Raw genomic sequence first — 21,563 nt, forward strand, 5'->3', positions numbered from 1 at the left:
ACATCTGTGTGCTGGAATCACTTCTCCCTTTCTTACACATACTTTTTTCATTATCTGAATTTTTATACAATGAGTATTACCTTTATAATTTTTTTTTTAAGTCACCCTCTGCCCTAATCTTGCAGTCATGCTGTAAGGCCACTACATACATCTGTTTTAAGAACTTGGGTAAACAGCTCTGCTAATCATAGACAACATAAGTGGCATTAACTTGGAAACCTTGAAAACGTAGAATTTGCTAATGATACCAATGGCTTTGGCAAAGCCGTAAAATACACAGAACCTACTTGGCAATGACCCTCTGGGTTCATTTAAATTCGAAGGGACTTGATAGCAATTACCATTAATTCTACACAATGAGCTCATCACAAGAAACGACTTTCAAAGCTTTAAGTAAATTGTATCTGCTCCCTTGGTAAATCTGCATTAATGTAAAATACAGATTTTTATAATACAGAATTGACTAGCTTGGGGTCATTTAAAACAAGCAAAAGAAAAGGATAATTTCAGTGCAGATAGCACAAAAATACTGAATTAAAGAGATTCTAAACATAATTAATCCCTTTGAGAGGGATCAACACAACTGTTATTTCCAACTACACTGGGCTACTTGTAACGTCTCTCTCCCCCCAAGGAGACGCTGTCCTTCCTCCCCATCCACCTGGCAGCCAAATACCGCAAGGCACAGAGTCTACTTTGTCTGCTGGAGCACGGGGCTGACCCAGAAGCACGGTAAGTTAACGCGACGGGCCACTGTTTTGAAAATATGAATAAATCAAGACACACAACATTTCAGTGCCCTTTTCCCGGTCCTTCTGGACTCATCCATCCTCCACCAGGGATGGACTACAGGTTACCACGTTTTGAACAAACCAATTTCTTTACTGACTAGAGATCCTCTGAAAAATTGGAAATAATGCGAGAACACCAGTCAGCCCACTAAAAGCATCGTGAGTTTTAAGTGCTCAGTAATGGTTTGTGCAAAATCAAGTCCCTGGTCACAGCCCTCAGGGAGTTTAATGACCTAAGTTAGACAGGAGAGACAAGAAAATAGAAACAGGCAGAGATTTTCTTGGAAAGAAGTTTATCCTGCTTCCCAATATATCTTCACCATCTAAACCAAGACTGATACTTCCTAAGTGTCCTATAAATACCATCTGAATGAATGGAAAAAGTACATGGTATAAACGAAAGTAAAGCCCCAAATCCTGACTGTGCTCCAGAAGGCCCCTGACCCATCGTACCGTCACCCTCCCCCATGAGCCCCACCGGGGTCTGCAGACCCGCTCACAGGCCTCCCAGGACTGGACCATCAGCTCCCCGACCCTTCCACCAGGACTCCTTGGTACACCTTCCTCGCCTTGGATGGGGTGGCAGACCTCTGGAGAACTCTGCCCACCAGCCTGGTTAGTAGCTCTGTCGGCTTAATCCTTCCACATTTGACTGGAAGCTCTGCAAGGTGGGGATGCTGCTATTTCCCCACTTCCCTGTCGCAGGGCTTAACGCTAAATCCACACAGGTGAACCGAAAGTTATCCAATTCCAGGGGAGCGGTCAGATGTTCCTAAGAGACCTTCCCTTTTCTCTGCCAAAATCAAGGAGTTCTGAAGGCAACTGTGAGAGAATTCAGTAACGGAGACGAGGGCTGAGTTGTCAAACCCTTGCTTGGCCTGGGGTGGAGCAGGTTCTGAGGGTGAACTCCAGAGGCAGCCCCCGCCATCCGCACGTGGGTGAAAATGCCAGGTTAGAGGAGCAGGTGCAGGGCCACCAGGGACTGAGTCGGCAGGCACCCTGGCCCTTCACGGCTCACTTCGGTGGGAACCCCTGGATCATGCAGGAATCCAGGCAGTTTTACTGAATGGCTGCTAACTCTGCATACTCCCCTGGGGAGGGGCTGGGACACAGGTAACTGAGATGCAGCCTGGAAGAGGCCACGAATCTAGCAGGAGTTGCAGCTGACACAAGCTGTGACAGGAAGCTGGGGCCCTCTGTGCTGTGAGGCATACCACCCTGCCCCCTCAGAATGCTGCGATACCCCAAGAAAGTAAAGAGCAATGCAGACTGTCAGACCCATCTTTTGGGTAATCACAGGGGACTATCGTAATGGTATCCCTCGTAAGCGTAGCTCGCCCCGCCAAGCCATCCCCACTGTGAGCAGAGTGTAACCTGCCCCGAATGCCTATTCCAGGGACACACAAGGCTTCACCACCCTGCACCTGATGCTGCTAAACTGGCCCATCACCTCGACCACGTGGACGAAGCCGAGGAACAAGATCCAGACGATGCTGACGGACGTCCAGAGAAACGCCGTCCTGTGCCTCCGCATCCTGTGCGCGCACGGGGCCCAGGTGAATGCGCGGGTGGACAGCGGCCACAGGCACTGCCCGCTGCACCTGGCCACCATCTACGGGACCCACCTGGTCCTGTCCATCCTGGCGCAGAACGGGGCCCAGGTCAATGCCCAGAATGGGTCCAGCATGACGCCCCTTCACATGGCTGCCGACGTACTCAACAAGGAGATGATGCAAACGCTGATCGCCTGGGGGGCCAGCGTCAACTGCGCCGTCTCCTCCACGGGCAACACGGCCCTGAAGCTGGCGGTGAGCACTGCGTCGAGCAAGGCCGGCCGGCTGCTGGCGGCGGGCCTCGGCTGCATTCGCCTGCTCCTGGTCCATGGGGCCCAGGTCAACGCCCGGGACCACGACGGTCAGGCCGCCATCCACGAGGCGTGTTTCGGAGGCAGGGAGGTGATCATCAACCTCCTGCTCGAGTTTGAAGCCAACGTGAACATCTTAACAAGAAACGGGGAGTCTCCGATACACATGTACCTCCAGCGTGGCTCCAACATACGAGACACGGCCCTTCTTGCCAGGTTGCTCTTCCGCTCTTACCCTCTGAGGCTGACCAACAACCAAGGAAAGCTACCTGCGGGCATCCTGCTCCCGGAATTCCACCTCCTAAGGGAAACCCTCCTAAAGCTATCTCAGAAGCCCTTGTCCCTGGAAGACATCTGTAAAAGAAATGTCAGAAATATTTACGGGGAGAAACACAAACAGCTCTTGAAGCGACTTCTCCCGGGAAAGATCTGGAATTCTGTCTATGGTTATCACGACTTAGCTCATCTCCTGAAATAAGACCTCCAAGCTGCACAGGGCCACAGAGCTCCAGTGACTCACTACCCTTTCTGGCTAGACGTGTGCCCAGAAACACCTACACCGTCACCTCATACAAGTATACAAACTACTGGTTCTTAAACCTTTTCAAAAAATAAAGTGATTTACACAGTAACTTCTGCTTCCTAAACAGTCTTTCAAGAGCATTTTCCAGGATTTAACTTTTGCCCCCAAAAGGTAAGTAAATTAATTTAAAACTCTCTGCCAAAAAAGGAGGGCTTCTCCAATGGCTCAGCAGGTAAAGAATCTGCCTGCAATGCAGGAAACATAGGAGACAGGGGTTTGATCCCTGGGTCGGGAAGATCCCCTGGTGGAGGACATGGCTACCCACTCCAGTATTCTTGCCTGGAACTCCACGGACAGAGGAGGAGCCTGGTGGGCTATATATAGTCCAAGGGGTTGCAAGAGAGTCAGACACGACTAAGCAACTAAGCACACCAAGGCAGTAAATATATATTTTTCTCTCTTTCTGGCCGCACCAAGCAGCTTGTGAGATTTTAGTTCCCCAACCAGGGACTGAACCCTTGCCCTTGGCAGTGAAAGCACGGAGTCCTAACCATTGTACCACCAGTGAATTCCATTTTCTCTCTTGACAGTCTTTTATGAAAAATTGGAATAGTTACTGCATTTTTTTAAAACAGCAGAAAAAAAAATTCCCATGTTAAATTTCCTTTAAGAGGAATAATTATAGAAACAGATTTGACCTGCAAGGCAGAAAAAAAATGAGTATTTTTGTCAGCATGAAATATCTTTAGCAAAATGAGTTATACTGGTACTCAGAGCACCCTCAGTATTAACACCTGAAATGAGCTAGAACTTTTGAATACCCAAAGATTATTCCTTTTAATTTTCACTTCAAGTTTTCATGTTCCAGACCTACAGAACGGTGACTCATGTAACATAAACGTAATGACAACCTCCAGGGTAAGTGAATAAAGGCACACAATCTCATTGAATTTAATGAACCGATACCCAAGGCTCCCAGTAAGCAGCTGTCAATGACTGAATCTCCCCCACTTACCTTCAGATCTCTGTGTACAATTCCCATGTTATGTATGTAAAATACACCTTCCACCAATTCCCGAAAAATTTTTGTTGCAACACTGGCCATAACATAAGGACCTTGAAGTTAAAAAAAAAAAAGTTTCACTTTTCTAATAGTTTTTCACTCATTAACATCAAAATATAATGAATGCAGTTACAAATACATTAACATGTGACAACGTTCAGATTTTCAGCACTTCCTTAAGGACTCATTTCCCAAGCAGAAGCTGTGAAATCAACTGCTCACAGGCCTGGGATGAACCACGCTCCTCCCACAAAGACGAGCACACAGCACTCCAATGCACATGCAGCAGGACAAGGATACATACAACTCCTGGGGGGCCCTAAAGATACCCCAGGCGCCACTGACCGTGACTGAGCTGAGCAAAGTCTGGCACGTTCTAGGTTCATGGGAAGCAGAGGGGCACTGAGGAGCTACTGGAGAGAGACGTTACATCTCCTCCTCTCCGCTGGAAGCCAGTCTTAAGATTCTGAGTAGGCCAACTAACCTGTGTTTTAGTCCAAATAAAGGGTCCCAGTGTCATTAGGAGTGAATAGCAAATGACTAATTATACTTAGTTGAGTCTTTGCCTAAAATCAAGTCGTTCGCATCCCCTATTTTGATAATCTATTATAATACAGTGAATTTCAACTTTGGCCACACGGTAGTATCAACAAGAGAACTTTCCCAAAACAGACCAAAGGCTAAGCCCTAACCAAGACCAATTACATAAAAGTTATTGCTGTGGGCCCAGAAAAGGATTTCATTTTTTGGAAAAAAGCCTTAGATCGACAGACACACTGAGGAGACAGTGCCCACTTACCCCACACCCAGGTTCCCTGTTGTCAACACCTATATCAGTCTGGTACATTTGTCGTAATTAACGCAGCGATCCTGCTAAGAGTCCACGGGTTATTCAGACTTCCCTAGTGTTTACCTAATGTCCTTTTTCTGTTCCAGGACTCCATCCAGGACACCACATTACATTTACTTGTCATGCCTCTTGAGGGTCCTCTGGTCTCAGACTTTTCCTGTTTATGATGACCTTGACAGTTTTGAGAAGTACTGGTCAGGTGTTTTGTAGAACGTCCTTCAACTGGGATGTGTCTGTGTTTATCTCGTGATTAGACTGGGGTTATGGGCTCTGGGGAGGAAGACCACAGAGACACCCTGCCCTTCTCATCAGCTCCTCTCTAGGGCACATACTAGCACCATGACTTATCACTGTTGATGCTGACCTTGACCACTAGCTTAGGGGGTGTCTGCCAGGCTTCTCCCACTGTAGAGTTATTCTTTTTTATCAACATGTTTTTGGAAAGTTCCCCAGGTAATTTCAATGTGCAGCCTAAGTTGAGACCAGTGTGGTAATATTTTACTAACATCAACCTAACAGAGTTATTTCTAGAGGATATGCTAGAACTGCGGGGCGGGGTGACAGGGCTGCTCTGGATCTTGAGGGAGACAAACTTCTGACTACATACCCTTCTGTAAGCGGTTCTTTCAAGGTCTCTTTTTGTAAAAGTGTCACATTTTCAGGCTAAAAAGCTAAAATATTTAATTTTTTCCCTTAAAACCATTTTAAAGACCTTTTCTACCTAAAATCCCTAACCTAAATTCAAGCATATTACTCCTGTGCTGTGTGCTCAGTTGCTCAGTAGTGTCCAACTCTTTGTGACCCCATGGACTATAGCCCACCAGGGTCCTCTGCCAATGGGGACTGTCCAGGCAAGAATACTGAAGTGGTTTGCCATGCCCTTCTCCAGGGGATGAAACCCAGGTCTCCTGCACTGTAAGCGGATTCCTCACCATCTGAGCCACTATATTACTCTTAAATATTAGCAAACTATGTATCTATGACAGTGAATGTTACTCGCTCAATCGTGTCCAACTCTTTGCGACCCTGTGGACTGTAGCCTGCCAGGCTAATCTGTCAATGGAATTCTCCAGGCGAGAAAACTGGAGTGGGTTGCCATTTCCTTCTCCAGGGGATCCTCCTGACCCAGGGATCGAACCCGGGTCTCCTGCATTACAGGCAGATTCTTTATCGTCTGAGTAACTGACAAGCAACCTACTTGTTTTTAAAACTGTGATTTTCCTTTTTCCCCCCAATCTCAAGCATCCAGAGGCAGAAGGCGATCTGCCTGCCTGTCACTCCTGGCTAGGCCCTGAGACAGCCCCGAGGTACTCACAGGCGGACTCGTCCACACTCCGCGGGCCCCGCCCGTCTCTCTCCGCGATCCAGTCCCACAGCGAGAGCTCGCACAGCTGCATCTGGATGTGCAGCATCAGGCGGTACTGCACCTAGGGGGTGACACGGAGCAGGCTCCCATCTGCAGATACGCTCACAGGGATCTGGAGAGGACAAAGGCTCCCCGCCTGCTCTAGGCCAAGCACTGGGCTATGGGCTGTGGGCAGAGGCGCTCGGACAGACATGCCTACCCAGGAAGCCCGAAGTCTAGTGAAAGAGATGGGAGGAATAAAGCAATACCGAAGATGGGGTGTCATCACTGAGTGGCCAGAGAGTAGGCCCGGCTGGGCTCAGGTAGGTGGCAAACGGAAGCAGCTCTCAAATGTAACAGAGGCCGTGGGCCCAAAACTGTTTAGTCTGCTCTCAAGATGCAGTTTTTAAAGCTAAGATAGAGTGTCAGACTGACTGTATGGTATTCCACCACTTTATGATTACCCCAGAGTATATACACACACTTTATCTGACTTCACTGGAACGGAAATTAACCATTTGTCTAAGAAAAAAGTAAGCAAAAATTAAGCTCACTGCAGCCCATTCAGGAAGATTTTCAAATGTATTATAGAGCAATGAAAGGATTTCTGACGAAAAGTCCCTCACACTCAACTCCTTTAAAATTCAGGGGGACCTACTCAAAATTTTGTGCTTCATCGAAAACACATGTACAGAGCCTCATGTTCCTGGACAGCCAGAATTAATTCTATGTGAATATATGGATGGTGTCTAAAGTTTTATGATCCCAACATAACAGATTATGTTTAGACCCTGTTCATGTTACTCGAGCACATGGGAGTCTCACCAGCATTATCAGGGGAATCCTAATTAGTGTAATAAGACCCTGAAAGATGACCAGGTGACCCCGCTAGGACGGTCTTCTAAAGTCAGTTTCCAAAAGACAGAAAATCTTTCTCCATAAATACATTTTGAGAGTATGAAGCTAACATACCACAGAAACAGAGCGTGCGAGATACTTCCTACCCTGAGGTGTACATATGAAATGTCTAGAGAAGGAAAGGGCGAGCGTTAACTGAGGGAAGGAGGGGAGACCAAACACAGGGCCGCAGGTTCAGAGGGACAGGAGGAAAGAGGCAGACCACGAGGGCAGGAGGGCTACGGGAGAGGCGGGGAGGAGAAGCCAAGGAGGGGGCCAGCCTGGGAAGGGGCCGCCGGATCTAGCCACAGGGCCCCACGCCACCATCACCGGGAAACAGCAGATCAGCAGGTCCTGGGAGAGGTACCGACCTCTGTCTGCCCCAACAAGTTGAGGTTTTCTTCAGAAGATTCCTCAGTAGATTCGAAGTTCTGTTCTGGGTCAGAGTTATGCCGAAACGGCAACCGACGCCCAGCAATGGGTCTGGGAGATCCATCAGCCACCTCACTTTCGTGGAGCTCAAGTGATGATTCGAAGTCACCAGCATCTCTGGCGACTATCCTGGAGCTGTAGTTCACCAATCTGTTATTCTGATTGTCTTCAACACCAGGTTCTCGTAAGGATTTTTCTTCTTCTGAGGTGAATTCGGCAAAAATAATGGATGAGCTGTTACTTCCATCACTTTTAACATCACACTGAGCGCTGCAGGGGGGAAAAAAAAGTAAAGATAAAAATCAATGTTAAAAAAGGTCAAGAGTACTACCTCAACTGTTCCTTCCAGACTGTATGTATATCTTACTGGTAAACTAACAAAAAAGACAGCCAATCTGTCTAGCAGTAGTAATTACTTAAAAATACTGACAGGAAACACTTGAGAGGAGAAAGAAAACAGTTTAACATTTTGTAATGAAAATAAACAAGAAGAAAGTCTAACACACTCCTGGGCTCCTTGGCTGCAAAAGGCAACCCAAGGAGGTGACAGGAATCTAACGTGTACTGCAGCCCACGTACCTGGGGTCTTTCTGGTCGGAGATCACTTCCAGGGACGGCAACTGAAGAGAAAGTCTATCGGCTGAAGAGAAAAGAAGAGTCTTCAAAGCTGCTCAGTTTTCTAATTTATAGTCAAAGGCAGTGCTAAGAAATGTAACTCATACCAAATGAGACTACAAGATAAAAACGTCATACCTTCTGGCAAAATGCAAATACATCGAGCTGAGTCAAACGACTGGTGGATTTTAGGAAAGATAAACAGAGCTGTTCACCTATACGAGGGCTCAGTGAACGCGCTGGGCAGGCCCAGCAGGAAACATTTCAGGCTCTGTGGGCCCCGGGGGCCCTGCTGCCACTATGCCACTCTGCTTTGTAGTGCCAAAGCGGCGGGGAGGACGCACTCCTGTGACCCTGGCTTCTCACACTTGACTTATTGGCAATGAAATTTGAATTTCACATAATCTTTACAAAATATTCTTCCTTTGATTCCTTTTAACTCTTTAAAAATATATATATCAGCTTGTGGGATGTGCAAGAGAGGCAGGCCAGATGTGGCCCGTAGGCCAAAATTCACCAGCCCTTCAACTGTGTCTCCTGAAGCCGCTCACCTTGCCTGTGGGCCACGTGAACATGTTCTATCCAGGCCGTGTGATAGCCAACGATATTAGGATGCTGAAGACCAGCCAGCACCTTAACTTCCCGCAGGACCTGGAGAAGAAACATACTCAGAGCTGACTTCTACTGACAAATCTGTTACATATTTATGGTGTCAAATATGACTTGTTCCCTCTGTACGAGGAATCTAAACTATCTTAAAATGATGGGGATACTTTTGTGGGAGAAAAATGCAGTTGTTTAGCAACTAAAACCTTACATGCATATGGTACTTTACACTTCTCATGGTTCATACATAATCATTCTCTCATTTCATTCCTACAAGTCCAGCCCTCCAAGGTAAATAAACCATATTTTTCACCGCTATTTCAAGGGCAAGAGACAGAAGTGGCTTAGAGGACTAGGTCCTTTGCTCAGGACCACCCAGCATGTCAGGGAGGAGCTGGACCTGAATTGAGCATCTGTGTTTTTCCTAACAAGCCTGTTACATGTTATATATAAACAGTTTACTTAAAAAATTAACTTCCCCAGCAATGACCCAGAAATGTGGTCAATCTGAAGTGCCTATAAAAAAATTAAGTCTTGATGTTTATTTTACTGTAATGCATTCTTAGTAAATTGTTAATCCATACCACCTACTATTTGCCAAATACACACACACACACACAACTCTTTCCAAAGGACCTAAATACTCAATTATTCAAAATAAGTAAACGTTTTAAATCATACCTTCATGCAGTCTGCTTTAGTTGCACCCTTAATCAGGATTTTTTTAATGGCATAGTACTGGCCATCTAATTTATTCCTGACCTAAAAAGTAGATGAAAAGATAAAGTAAACTATACCATTAAATTCCAACTGAATAAAGACAGTTCTTTTCAACTTGACCTTAGATAATCCAAACTAGTCAAAAAGATAAAATTACACTACAGACGTGAGTCCTCTTAACTACATTGAGGGAAGTCAGCCATAGTCAGCCAGACTAAAGCTTTTTCAAGTCTGAGAATGTCGTGGTTCTGAGAGTTGGACTGAGAGCCCAACTCCTAGAAGCTCTATGTTTGAAGAATGGGAATGTTCGCAAAAAAGCTCTGTGAAAAACAGCAGCATAAATAACTGTTTCAAGTAATACATTTTTAAATAAAAATTAACCATAGAACAGAACTCAAAAGGTTTCCAGACTCCCCCTAAATCACCCAACGTAGTTAGGAAAAACTTAAAACCTGCCCACGTCCCTAACAAATGACAAATCTTAATAAAAGAGAATACACGATTTCTGGAAATTTCCTTTGAGCACTTTAAATGGGAATGAAAACATCTTCAAATACAACATGTTGTTTAGAGTAGGAAGTCAGAAGGAATATGTAGATAACCACCTTGTATACTCTTCCATATCCACCTTTTCCTAAGACGGCAAGCTCTTCAAATTCATTTAAGTAACGTGAAGTCTGTGCTTCAAAGGCTACTTCCCTTGCTCTGAAAGTTAAACATAACCAGTCAGTCAATACCAAAACATGAGAACCACAACATTCTAAGATAGGTCATGCTCACCATATTACTGTCCTGAGAAACCTCGTTTATCACTAAGCTGTAATGATTTAGAAAGGATGAGCTAAAATGAAATTCTTCATTCTCTATGAAGAAAGCATCTGCTAATAAGCAAATCAATAGCATAACAGACAGCAGAGATAACTTTAACTTAATTTTAAGTATTTTACCAGCAATTAGTATTTCAATTAGAAAGTATTATTGTTTTAAAACAGGAATTCTAAAGATGACTAACAGGCAGCAGCTGACTAGTTGAGTTCAGTGACAAATTTACTTAAATTTCTTTTTTTTGAATTACAAATTTTAAACTGTTTTATTAAATATCGCTTCTCATTCAGGAGATGTCAGAGGGGCCTGGGTCCCGATGTATAGTGAAGATCCTTGTTCTGGAAGCAGACAATATGGCATCCAAACCTGGGGTCAGAGGTCAGTCAGACGTGCACATGGCAGCTGGGCCAAGAACCAGAAACTCCTGACTCCACTGCAGATTCCCTGAAATAATCTGTCATCCACGGAAGGGATCACCTTTCAAGTCTCTTCTAGCTCTCACATCTTGGGATGTCTGCTGCTGAAGCTGGAGTAGTAACACCGCGCAGAGTCGAGAAGAGCCTCTGACAGCAACTTCAGGAGACGGGCACGTTCAACGCTTGCACTGAAGAGACGGATCCAAATTTGCTAGAAGCTTTGACCAGCGCGTCTTACAGGAGCTCTGCTGCAGAGGAGCTGAGGGTCGTCCACCTGTACTCAGCAGGTCGCAGGCACCAGCTGGCACCCTCAATGGCAGTGGATGGTAACAACGTCCAGGAGTACCCTCACCACCGCAATCACACATCTACTTAAATTTCTTAATGGTTCAGAACAATTACAGGTTTTAAACTAGCATTTTCTACATGAAGTTGAAATTCAGTGGTGTTCCCCTGACAGGGACTGGATGTCAGTGCTCTGAATTAAGGGCGGGGCTTATAGAATCCCTAAAGAATTGGGGGAGGGGGTCAAAAAGAGAATGAGAAATCTTAAAAAGCTTTTAACTTTCATGAACTGCCCTAACTACATTATTTTGAATCCCAATACTAATTTCTGATTAATTGAGGATTACTTCTCCACACTGATTTCTTTTGAATCAGTTTACTTCTTACATGGTCATAAAACTATTCAACACTTACCTGATCTTCTGGATATGAGAATTATCCTCACAAGGACCCTAAAATCAAAAAATTGTTTTTTAAAAAACATTTTGAAAATTTCATGGAATAAGGAATCTACCAAAATCCAATGTTATACGACTACTCCCAAATGCTCAAATTAACATTTAAAAAAATACACCCACCCATCCAATGGCTTTTTCAAGATCACTTAAGAGTCTGCAATTAAAGATATTTCTCCCTGAAAGATCACTCATGAAAAAGCTATATTCTCGCCACCCAAAGACCAGGTTGAGACCCCTCTGCATGGCCGTCCTCAACTTCAGCTCCTGCCTCTCGTCTCAGCAAGGCCCACTCTGACACGCTATGTAGAGTTCACACAGCACCTCCCAACATTTTCTAAGCCCTCTACTCCTTGATGTTTCTTCTTAACACCACCAACTAACAACCCGTGTATCTTTCTTTTTCTATTGTTTACTGCCTCCTCCTCAAGGAACATAAGCTCCCTGAGGGCAGGGATTGAACCCCAACTCCTACAAGATAGCCTAACACACAACAGCTATTCGATAAATATCTGTTGAATAAACAAAGTTAATATTAAACCTGTTATATATAAAAAAAAAAACACCACGTTATAATCAGGTTTTCATAATGTTTTAAAATATAGTTCTCTTAAAATCAGGATGTTTTTTGTCATACACCGAGTACATTTATTTCTCAGTGCTTACCTGGCGAACTCTCTCCTTAGCTGACCTCATCAAATGTGTAATAGCTCTGTTGTGATGTAGCCGCAACGAGCTGAACTCATCGCTACAGGTGAAGGACGACAGGAGCCCCATTTTGATAAAGGTCTGACAAAGCACTGTAAGAATGTGGAAAACAATCATTAGAAAGGCCAGCGATAAAATGTCTCCCTAAGCACTGTGAGCTGTCACAGCAAATTCTCAAACCTGAGGGGCAACGGGAACCCCCAATTTGGAACCAAGTCAGCCACAAGCATGGGTACCCAAGCACCCAGGCACCTCCTGCTTGCAACTGGCATCTGAAATGAGGGCAGTCTTGTGGACTAAGCCCTTCAACTGCGGGAGCTGACTCGAACTTCAGGGTAACAGTGTCAGGAGTGAACTGTAAGACACCCAGCTAGAGGGTCAAGACAACTGGTCACAACTGTTTCAGGGCTTTGGTCAAGAACAGGTTCAAAATCAGTACCTGGAATTTTCATGTATCTGCTCACGAACTAAACCATAACGTATCTTCGAAAACTCTATGAATTATCACGTTGTAAATCAAAAAGACCTACCTTTTATTTATTCAGATACACCCAATTTTATGGTGATTAATCTTTTTTGGAGTTCCCAGCGATGACACTCATAAGGAATTACCCAAAGGAAAATACAAAGTAAATTTACAAGATGTATTATTAAGGTTTATTTCAAATTTTTAGACACAGGCTGCCTCTCAGACCCATGGCATTAAACAACATAGAATGTGTACAAGTTTTATTTAGCAAAGTTAATTCATTCTTACTGACATTTAAACACCTGTCTGGAACGAAGTGGGTTTGGCTCATGCACATGGCTCAGGTGCTCCAGCAGAGAAACCAGCAACAGTTGGTTGGCTACTGCAAAAGGGAAGGTGGGCTGCTGCAGGGGTCCTTTCAACACCTGGAGTTCTGCGGGAACATCAGATTCTGCAAGTGAAAACAGAAAAACAAAATTTAAGAAATGGTAAACCAGGCAATCCTAAAGGAAATCAACCCTGAATATTCATTGCAAGGACTGATGCTGAAGCTCCAATACTTTGTCCACCTGATGGGAAGAGCACCCAATGCCAACTCATTGGAAAAGATCCTGAAGTTGGGAAATATTGAGGGCAGGAAAAGGGGGCGACAGAGGATGAGATGGTTGGATGGCATCACCAACTCGATGGACACAAGTTTGAACAAACTCCAGAAGACAGTGAAGGACAGGGAAGCCTGGCATGCTGCAGTCCATGGGGTCACACAGAGTCGGACACAACTTACCGACTGAACGACAACAAGCAGGTCTCACAATGAAAAAAAAGCAAATGCTAATTAGTAAAAGACTCTACTTAAATTTAAGGAAATAAAAAGCGAAACATTACTTTAGGGGACTGGAGTTAAAGACAGAGTATCTGGAATTGAGCTTTGAGTTGAAATCTGCAAGTCTGGAAGCACTGGCAGAAAGAGGCCACTGCAGGCAAGGAGGAAATTTTGGTTAGTGATGATGTGTGCAAAGGTAGCGATGAATAAATGGAAAATAAATCTTTCAGCAAGCAAACAAGCAGGAACAGGCTTCCTTCCGGCCAGGGGTACCAGAAGTCTGGCTGTGAAGAAAAGGAAAGGGAGGAATGACGGAACCTCTATGCTGAGTGTGTGCTACATATGTTTCGACCAGCTGTTTTATATGCACAATCTCATTTAGTCCTCACGAAACCCTATGTGACCATTCCCGTTTTACAGATGCAGACGCCAACCCATTCAGAGGTTGAGGAACAAGCAAGCAGGCATCTCAGACAGACTCCCAAGCCTATCCTCGATCTACTAAACAAGAGCAAGCCGGCAGCTGAGTTGACAATGCAGAAGGTCATAAGTTCTCGTGCACTGTTTATTAAATACATCATTTAATAGGCCAAAATCACAATGCAGGAAACAGGGAGGAAACTGTTCTGGACACATGATGGGGAGCCTGGAAGGAGGCACGCGACCATCAACACCAAGTCAGGATGAGCCTAGCAGAGGGATTAAGTGAAGAAACATGGAGGGAAGAACAAGTCCCAGAGATAATAAGAAAGAAATGGACGAGCCAGGATTCAAATACTAGGAATGGGAAGGAGAGGTTAACACAAGTGAAACCTGCTAAGAGGAGCTGTTGGAGGAAAGATGAGGCACTTCAAACTCTCAAAAGCTGCTGACCCAATCAGCTGGAAACACTCTGCAGAATGGGGCCCATTGTACCCTATACCTTCTATTAACAAAATCGACCCCATCCCAAACACTCTGCTCCAAGCATCTCTATAAACCACCGAAGGTCCTGGAAGAGCCAAGGTTTTTCAAATTGAGAGTTCATTCACCAATTTCCTCTCTGACCTGTAGGTGGGCTCAAAAAAGACCTGCATGAATGGCGATATGCTATTCATTTTAAATGAATTATTATCTGAGTATGAGAAAGAAAAAGAATGGAAAATGTGCCATGTAAAAACGTCTCTATATAAAGGTATCTTCAAGTTAAAACACGAATCACAAAATCAGATACGGTAATCTGTACTGTATGTGTCAAGAAAGAAAAAGGCGACAATTATTTATACAGAGCTCTTACACGCTAGTAAGAAAATGAAGCACAGTTAAAATTCAAACAGGCTTAACATAGCTAGTAATACACATATATTATGAAACGGAGGACCTTAGAGTATGTGTAACACTGCTGCTGCTGCTGCTAAGTCGCTTCAGTCGTGTCCGACTCTGTGCGACCCCATAGACGGCAGCCCAAAAGGCTCCCCCGTCCCTGGGATTCTCCAGGCAAGAACACTGGAGTGGGTTGCCATTTCCTTCTCCAATGCAAGACAGTGAAAAGTGAAAGGGAAGTCGCTCAGTCGTGTCCGACTCAGCGACCTCATGGACTATAGCCCACCAGGCTCCTCCGTCCATGGGATTTTCCAGGCAAGACTACTGGAGTGGGGTGCCATTGCCTTCTCCATGTGTAACACATACACAGTAAAATAACCACAGGACCAGAGTTTGGAAACAGTGCTATCAGATTGGTAACTTTTTAAAAATTTATTTTTATTGAAGTATAGTTGATTTACAATGTTGGGTTAATTACTGCTATACAGCAAAATGATTTAGTCAGACATACATATATATATATATTTTTAACATCCTTTTCCATTATGGTTTATTATAGGATATTGAATACAGTTCTTTTGTGTGATACAGAAGGACCTTGTTTATTCATTCCATATATAAAAGCTTATCTGCTAACCCCAACCTACCACTTCATTCCTCCCACAAACCCTTCCCCTTGGCAACCATAGATTGGTAATTAAAGTTTGGAATCCTTGGTATGGTTAAGAGCACAGAAAACTAGACACTTTCAAACCCAAGGAGTAAGTGTCTACAACCTTTGGCAATACACTGTAGAATTTCAAACGTGCAAACCTTAACCCAACAATTCTACTTTTGGAAAGATAAACCAAGGAAATAAAGAAAACAGCAAATACCTATGTCCAAGGTGATCAGGGCAATACCTTAAAGCACTGAAAATTTGCTAAGTTACATCCAGTACTCTTGCCTGGGAAATCTCATGGATGGAGGAGCCTGGTAGGCTGCAGTCCATGGGGTCGCTGAGGGTCGGACACGACTGAGCGACTTCCCTTTCACTTTTCACTCTCATGCACTGGAGAAGGAAATGGCAACCCACTCCAGTGGTCTTGCCTGGAGAATCCCAGGGACGGGGGAGCCTGGTGGGCTGCCGTCTCTGGGGTCGCACAGAGTGGGACACGACTGAAGCCACTTAGCAGCAGCGTATATAGAGTACTGTGTAGCTGTTGTATCAATAGATGGCCCTACACAGAAAGATAATCATAAATAACAATGTAGCACGTCAAAGAAGTAGGCCACCCGATAAGGACCTCTGGTACAGCACAGGGAACTCTAGTGAAAAAGAATGTATCTGTACATGTACAACTGAATCCCTTTGTGGTACACCTGAAACTAAAACAATCTGGTAAATCAACTATAATAAAATAAAAATTAAAAGAAAAAGCAGCAGGACATAAATTAGTAACACTAATGAAGGTGAGGCAAGACAGTTTCATACAAACCAACACAACCTTTCTGGTCACCATTTTAGCAAAACATATCAAAACTTTTTAAAAAACTGTTTTCTTTGACCAAACAAACCCTACTTTCATGGATCTATTCTAAAGAGATAATCATGTATTAACAAAGATTTATGAATACAGATATCAAATAGAGGTCAAACCCTGTGTTATTTCTAATGGTTAGAAAAAAAAGACAATCCTATTTTCCAACAACAGAGTGAAGATTAAATAAATGATAGTCCAGAATGTGATCATCTTAAAATAACGTTCTTTAAGGCTAATTTATCACAAGAAAATGCTAATATAAGCTCACATTTAAAAAGCAATCTGCTTATCAGACTATTATGATCACAATTTTAAAGTATATTTATTTTATAGCTATACTGATCTATATACACAAAAAGAATAGAAAGATCAAAACAGACAAAAGTCTCTGCCCCCTGTGCTTTCAATGACACATCGACGGAAGCTACAAAGAGTGAGATTACAAGTGAGCAGCAGTTTATAGTCTGCCTGTTTGACCACTAGTGTCTAGGCATCTACGTGGTATACAGCACCTCTCAGGAAATACTACAAACAAAAACAGCAAATTCTTAGCAGTGAGGTCTCCTCAGAGACGGGAGTCAACGGGACCTTCCCCTCTCCTTCCTTTATGCCTTTAAATTTTCTGATGCTTTCTCTAAACTTTTATCCTATTCAGACAATGTTTCTATCATCAGTTCAGTTCAGTTCAGTTCAGTCGCTCAGTCGTGTCCAACTCTTTGCGACCCCATGAATTGCAGCACTTGCCTTTTCATACTGTTCATGGGGTTCTCAAGGCAAGAATACTGAAGTGGTTTGCCATTCCCTTCTCCAGTGGACCACATTCTGTCAGATCTCTCCACCATGACCCGCCCATCTTGGGTTGCCCCACGGGCATGGCTTAGTTTCATTGAGTTAGACAAGGCTGTGGTCCTAGTGTGATTAGATTAACTAGTTTTCTGTGAGTACGGTTTCAGTGTGTCTGCCCTCTGATGCCCTCTTGCAACACCTACCTTCTTACTTAGGTTTCTCTTATCTTGGGCTGTGATAGAAATCTTTAATCTATTCAGAATACCTTTCTTTGACAAATATTTTTAAATGCAAAATTCACCCAAAAAGTTGACCCTAGCTAAACCAAAATATACTGTTTGTAAATGGAAATCACAAACAGTAACTTCTGGGGGATGAGATCCTGGCTTTTTTAGTTTCTTCTTCAGACTTCTCTACCTTTTCAACATACTCTATAATGTGAAAAACAAAATTTTAAGTACTGAATTGCCAACAGTGGTGAGATTTTTCTTTTTAGGAGTGTTTTCTGCTTCTATACACCCTTATCCCTATCCTCTATGATAAGAAAATTCTACTTTTTAATTAAAAACAAACAAAAAAACGGTTGCTCATCAGAGTCAACTGAACCTAATAAGAAAGTGACAACTTTAAAAAGATGATGGACAGACACCCAAACACAGGAAGGAGCAAAACTGACAGGAAATGAAGGTGGAGGCTGAAAGTCTCTCACTTCAGTTATGGTCCAGAGAAGAGGTATGGGGCTGAAAGGAAAGGTGAGGTCAAGTTCTCCAGAAAGAGTAAGAAATATCCGGGCCCAGTGTGAATTAAGAGTTCTAGAATTCTGCCATGTAAGAGGGGAGTAAGACAAATAGGAAAGGAATCATCTGATTCAACCTCCTGAGCAAAGTATGATCCAAATTAAAGACTCTGAAGGATTAATCAGAGGTAAAACTTTGGAAATACCTGTGTCAGATGAGAGAAGAAAAATTAATGAGCCTGACAACAGGTTTACTGTCGGCCCTCCTTCTAACTCGAGCTTTTCCACAGGGGCGGGGAAAAAAACATGAAAAAACTTTGATCAAAGACGGATGATGCTGGTTTGAGGAGAATCCCTACTCGAGCTGCTGAAGGACACAGGCGCCGGTTCCATCCAGACTGTGACTTTTCTAATGCTACCACTGCTGGGCACGGTGACCTCCTCACATCAACAGACACCTGCTGAGGAGTCATCTACCTACTCTGTTTTTACACCAAGAAATTAAACTAGGATTTCTCACAGATCTAACCTTTCATATAAAAAGACAGTGTATGTCTAGACATTCTAGGCTTCTTTTTTCTCTGTGAAAGAAAAGGCAATATGTAAACACAGCCGTATCATGAGTAACCAAAGGAGAAGGAAATTTTCAGAAGCTTATCGAAGATCACTCCCTTCAAGAATAATCTTCAGTGTGCAGAAAACCTTATCACAGTGTTACAGAACAGACTTGCCTGTTTACAGCAGGGGCTTTCACATAATGCTTTACATATTACCGAGCTACTAGAATATGATACATGTGGGAAAAAATCACTTTTTCCTTTAAAAAATAGTTATCTTACAGGCGTCCTATGTTAAGAGACTACCTAAATCACTATCACAGTCTCCTTTTGTTTCTCTTTATCAAGAATTGTAGGTAGTAATAAGGGTGAAAACTGAAGAATTTATGGAATAAATTAAGACCTTTACAACTCAGCTTGCACCTTTAAATCCCCTGCAACATGTTAATATTTGTTTCAGGCTTCAACTTAATGTATATTCTCTATAATCACTCTATTTGAACTACCACAAAGTAAAAACCTTCCTGAATCAATGAATCATTCATTTATGGCACAATTTTATTTTTAAAATGGCCATGCTGCCAAGTTGCTTCAGTCGTGTCCGACTCTGTGTGACCCCATGGACTGCAGCCTACCAGGCTTCTGCGTCCATGGGATTCTCCAGGCAAGAACACTGGAGTGGGTTGCCATTTCCTTCTCCAATGCATGAAAGTGGAAAGTGAAAGTGAAGTCACTCAGTCGTGTCTGACTCTTAGCGACCCGATAGACTGCAGCCCACCAGGCTCCTCCGTCCATGGGATTTTCCGGGCAACAGTACTGGAGTGGGGTGCCATTGCCTTCTCCCTAAAATGGCCATAAACCCTACTATATATAAACAAGGACTTACTTTACAGCATGGGAAATTATACGAAATATCTTGTAACAACCTATAATGGAAAAGAATATATATACATATATGTGTGTGTGTGTGTGTGTGTGTGTGTATATGGCTGAGCTACTTTGCTATACACTTGCAATTAACACAACACTGTAAATTAACTATACTTCAATTTTCTTCAATGCGTTCATCCACTAAAAAAAATATATTCTGAGCACTTGGGATATTTTTTGCTACTGGATTACAGAACAGAGATACCTATACTATCACCATCAATATATTTACTGAGAAAATGAAACTTTTAAAGTATTTTTAAACTATTTTTATAGTTATCCAATATCTAAGTAGAGCAAAGAACTACTACCTATCATACGCTCCATTTGGGCCCCTATTTAATCTTAGTTCTGCTCAAAATTATACCGCTGTCATGATCACTACAAATCCTTATGTTGATGTCTGCAAGGTCTCAAGCAATTACAAATGTTATAAGGTAAACGGTCCACACCAAACCACCCTCCCTTCTGACATCAACTGCAGTTCTGGAAAAGTTCCTGGTATCACCCTGATGTTCAAGAAAAAAGAAGGGGTAAAAAAAAAAACTGCCCAAACAACTGGTTACCACTGAAAAGCCTACTGCACTTTCATTAATATATTAGATATTTTGAACTGGTTAGACTCAACGTTATAAGCACCCTCGCTTTATGAACCACTTGAAGAACTTACGCCCTATCTCCTAGTAACCAAAAGCTTCAAGAAAACTTGGGGTTCTTCCTTAATAGAAGAGAATGATGCCCTTACTGTTTCACTATGAGAACTCTTCAGCTAAGCAAAAGTAAAGCCAAAGACAAAGAGAAGCTACCATGAAAACTCAACCCAAACTGCTAGGCGCATAGGGTCTGCCAAGTTGCAGTAGACTAGTTTGCAACGCTCAACCGCATCACCTGAGCCCCGGGGCTCAGGAGCTGGAAAACAGCCAGAGGGAAAACAGCCGGGCGCGTCGGTAGCCCCGAGCCCGCAGAGGAAAACCGCGGAGCAGAAAGGGAAACGATCGAGTGGGCTGCAGACAACTGTTTCAATACGAGCTCTCCTAATCCAGACGGCCCGCCCGCCCTCAACACTGCACCGCTGGCCCCGTTCCGGCCCGGATCCAGCCCAACTTGTCCAGGTCCTGGGCAGAACCTCGCAGCCACCTGCCGGCCCCGAGGATGAACGCGGACCGGGGCGGGGGCGGGGAAGGCCGCCGCACTCCGTGTTCCTCACCATCATACTTGGGGTCCGAGCTCTCGGCCGGGAAGTCGATGGCGGGCGGCGCGGGCACAGCCCCCGCCGCGTCGCCCTCCGCCTCGTGCTTCGCGGACCCAGAGACGCCCCCCAGCATCGCCGGGCGCGAGACGCCAGTCAACCAGATCTCCCGACAGCCAGCTTGACGCCGCCACACTCAGCGGCGTCACTCGACCCTTTCAGCGGTCGCCACCGGATCCGGAAGTAGCCCCTCGGAAGGCGGAACACCTGTCTCGCCCACGCTCCGAGCGACGCCGTCGCAGGCCACGCCCCGTATCGGGGCCAAGTCCCGCCTTTCGTGGAGAGAAGGAGGGGCTGGACCCGCGCCGGCGCAGCCTTGGTGCCGGCGCCCGGGGGGCTTGTCCTCTCGCCGCTGCGGTAGTGGCAAGATCCTTCCGCTGTGACCCGGGACTGCGCTCCCCGCTGTCCGGCTCCACGGCCCTGGGGACCTGAACACCCAGCTAGTCAGCGCTCTCACATCTCCCGCCAGGACTCCGGTGCTAGTCTAAAAATCCGGCGTCTGCAGGGACCCTGACCCAAATGTTTACTTTTTGCGGACACGTCGGTGACTTTGTCATTTGTTGTTGTTGTTATTTATTTATTTTAGAAAAATCAAAAGCATCTACAGGATTCGTCTCAACGAGAACTGAACCTGTTTGGGTGAACCGTTGCTGCTGCTGCTGCTAAGTCACCTCAGTCGTGTCCGACTCTGTGCGACCCCATAGACAGCAGCCCACCAGGCTCCCCGGTCCCCGGGATTCTCCAGGCAAGAACACTGGAGTGGGTTGCCATTACCGTTCAGGTCAGTTCAGTT

At 44.5% G+C, this 21,563-nt stretch overlaps 2 protein-coding genes across 3 annotated transcripts in view; one reads left to right on the forward strand and one right to left on the reverse strand.

The window, feature by feature from the left end:
* Positions 1 to 3,440, forward strand: part of ANKRD61 (ankyrin repeat domain 61) — a 3,920-nt gene extending 480 nt beyond the window's left edge. The window contains exons 2-3 of the mRNA XM_070780216.1: positions 635 to 732; positions 2,188 to 3,440. Of these exons, the coding sequence (XP_070636317.1) occupies positions 635 to 732; positions 2,188 to 3,133 (1,044 nt within the window). The 3' untranslated portion in view covers positions 3,134 to 3,440. The remainder of the gene's footprint in view (positions 1 to 634; positions 733 to 2,187) is intronic.
* The window catches only part of EIF2AK1 (eukaryotic translation initiation factor 2 alpha kinase 1), a 27,006-nt gene extending 6,043 nt beyond the window's left edge, over positions 1 to 20,963 (reverse strand). The window contains exons 1-12 of one of the 2 annotated variants that reach the window (XM_019987557.2): positions 20,729 to 20,963; positions 13,157 to 13,315; positions 12,354 to 12,487; positions 11,647 to 11,684; positions 10,312 to 10,411; positions 9,668 to 9,748; positions 8,932 to 9,031; positions 8,345 to 8,405; positions 7,705 to 8,035; positions 6,407 to 6,518; positions 5,155 to 5,262; positions 4,194 to 4,294 (exon numbers count right to left, since the gene is read on the reverse strand). In XM_019987557.2, the coding sequence (XP_019843116.1) occupies positions 4,194 to 4,294; positions 5,155 to 5,262; positions 6,407 to 6,518; positions 7,705 to 8,035; positions 8,345 to 8,405; positions 8,932 to 9,031; positions 9,668 to 9,748; positions 10,312 to 10,411; positions 11,647 to 11,684; positions 12,354 to 12,487; positions 13,157 to 13,315; positions 20,729 to 20,846 (1,443 nt within the window). In that variant the 5' untranslated portion in view covers positions 20,847 to 20,963. The remainder of the gene's footprint in view (positions 1 to 4,193; positions 4,295 to 5,154; positions 5,263 to 6,406; positions 6,519 to 7,704; positions 8,036 to 8,344; positions 8,406 to 8,931; positions 9,032 to 9,667; positions 9,749 to 10,311; positions 10,412 to 11,646; positions 11,685 to 12,353; positions 12,488 to 13,156; positions 13,316 to 20,728) is intronic. The other variant, XM_019987558.2, reaches the window with a different exon arrangement.
* Between the last annotated feature and the right edge of the window lie 600 nt (positions 20,964 to 21,563).

This window comes from Bos indicus, chromosome 25 (genome assembly GCF_029378745.1).
Source record: "Bos indicus isolate NIAB-ARS_2022 breed Sahiwal x Tharparkar chromosome 25, NIAB-ARS_B.indTharparkar_mat_pri_1.0, whole genome shotgun sequence".
In the NCBI taxonomy this organism is placed as follows: domain Eukaryota; kingdom Metazoa; phylum Chordata; class Mammalia; order Artiodactyla; family Bovidae; genus Bos; species Bos indicus.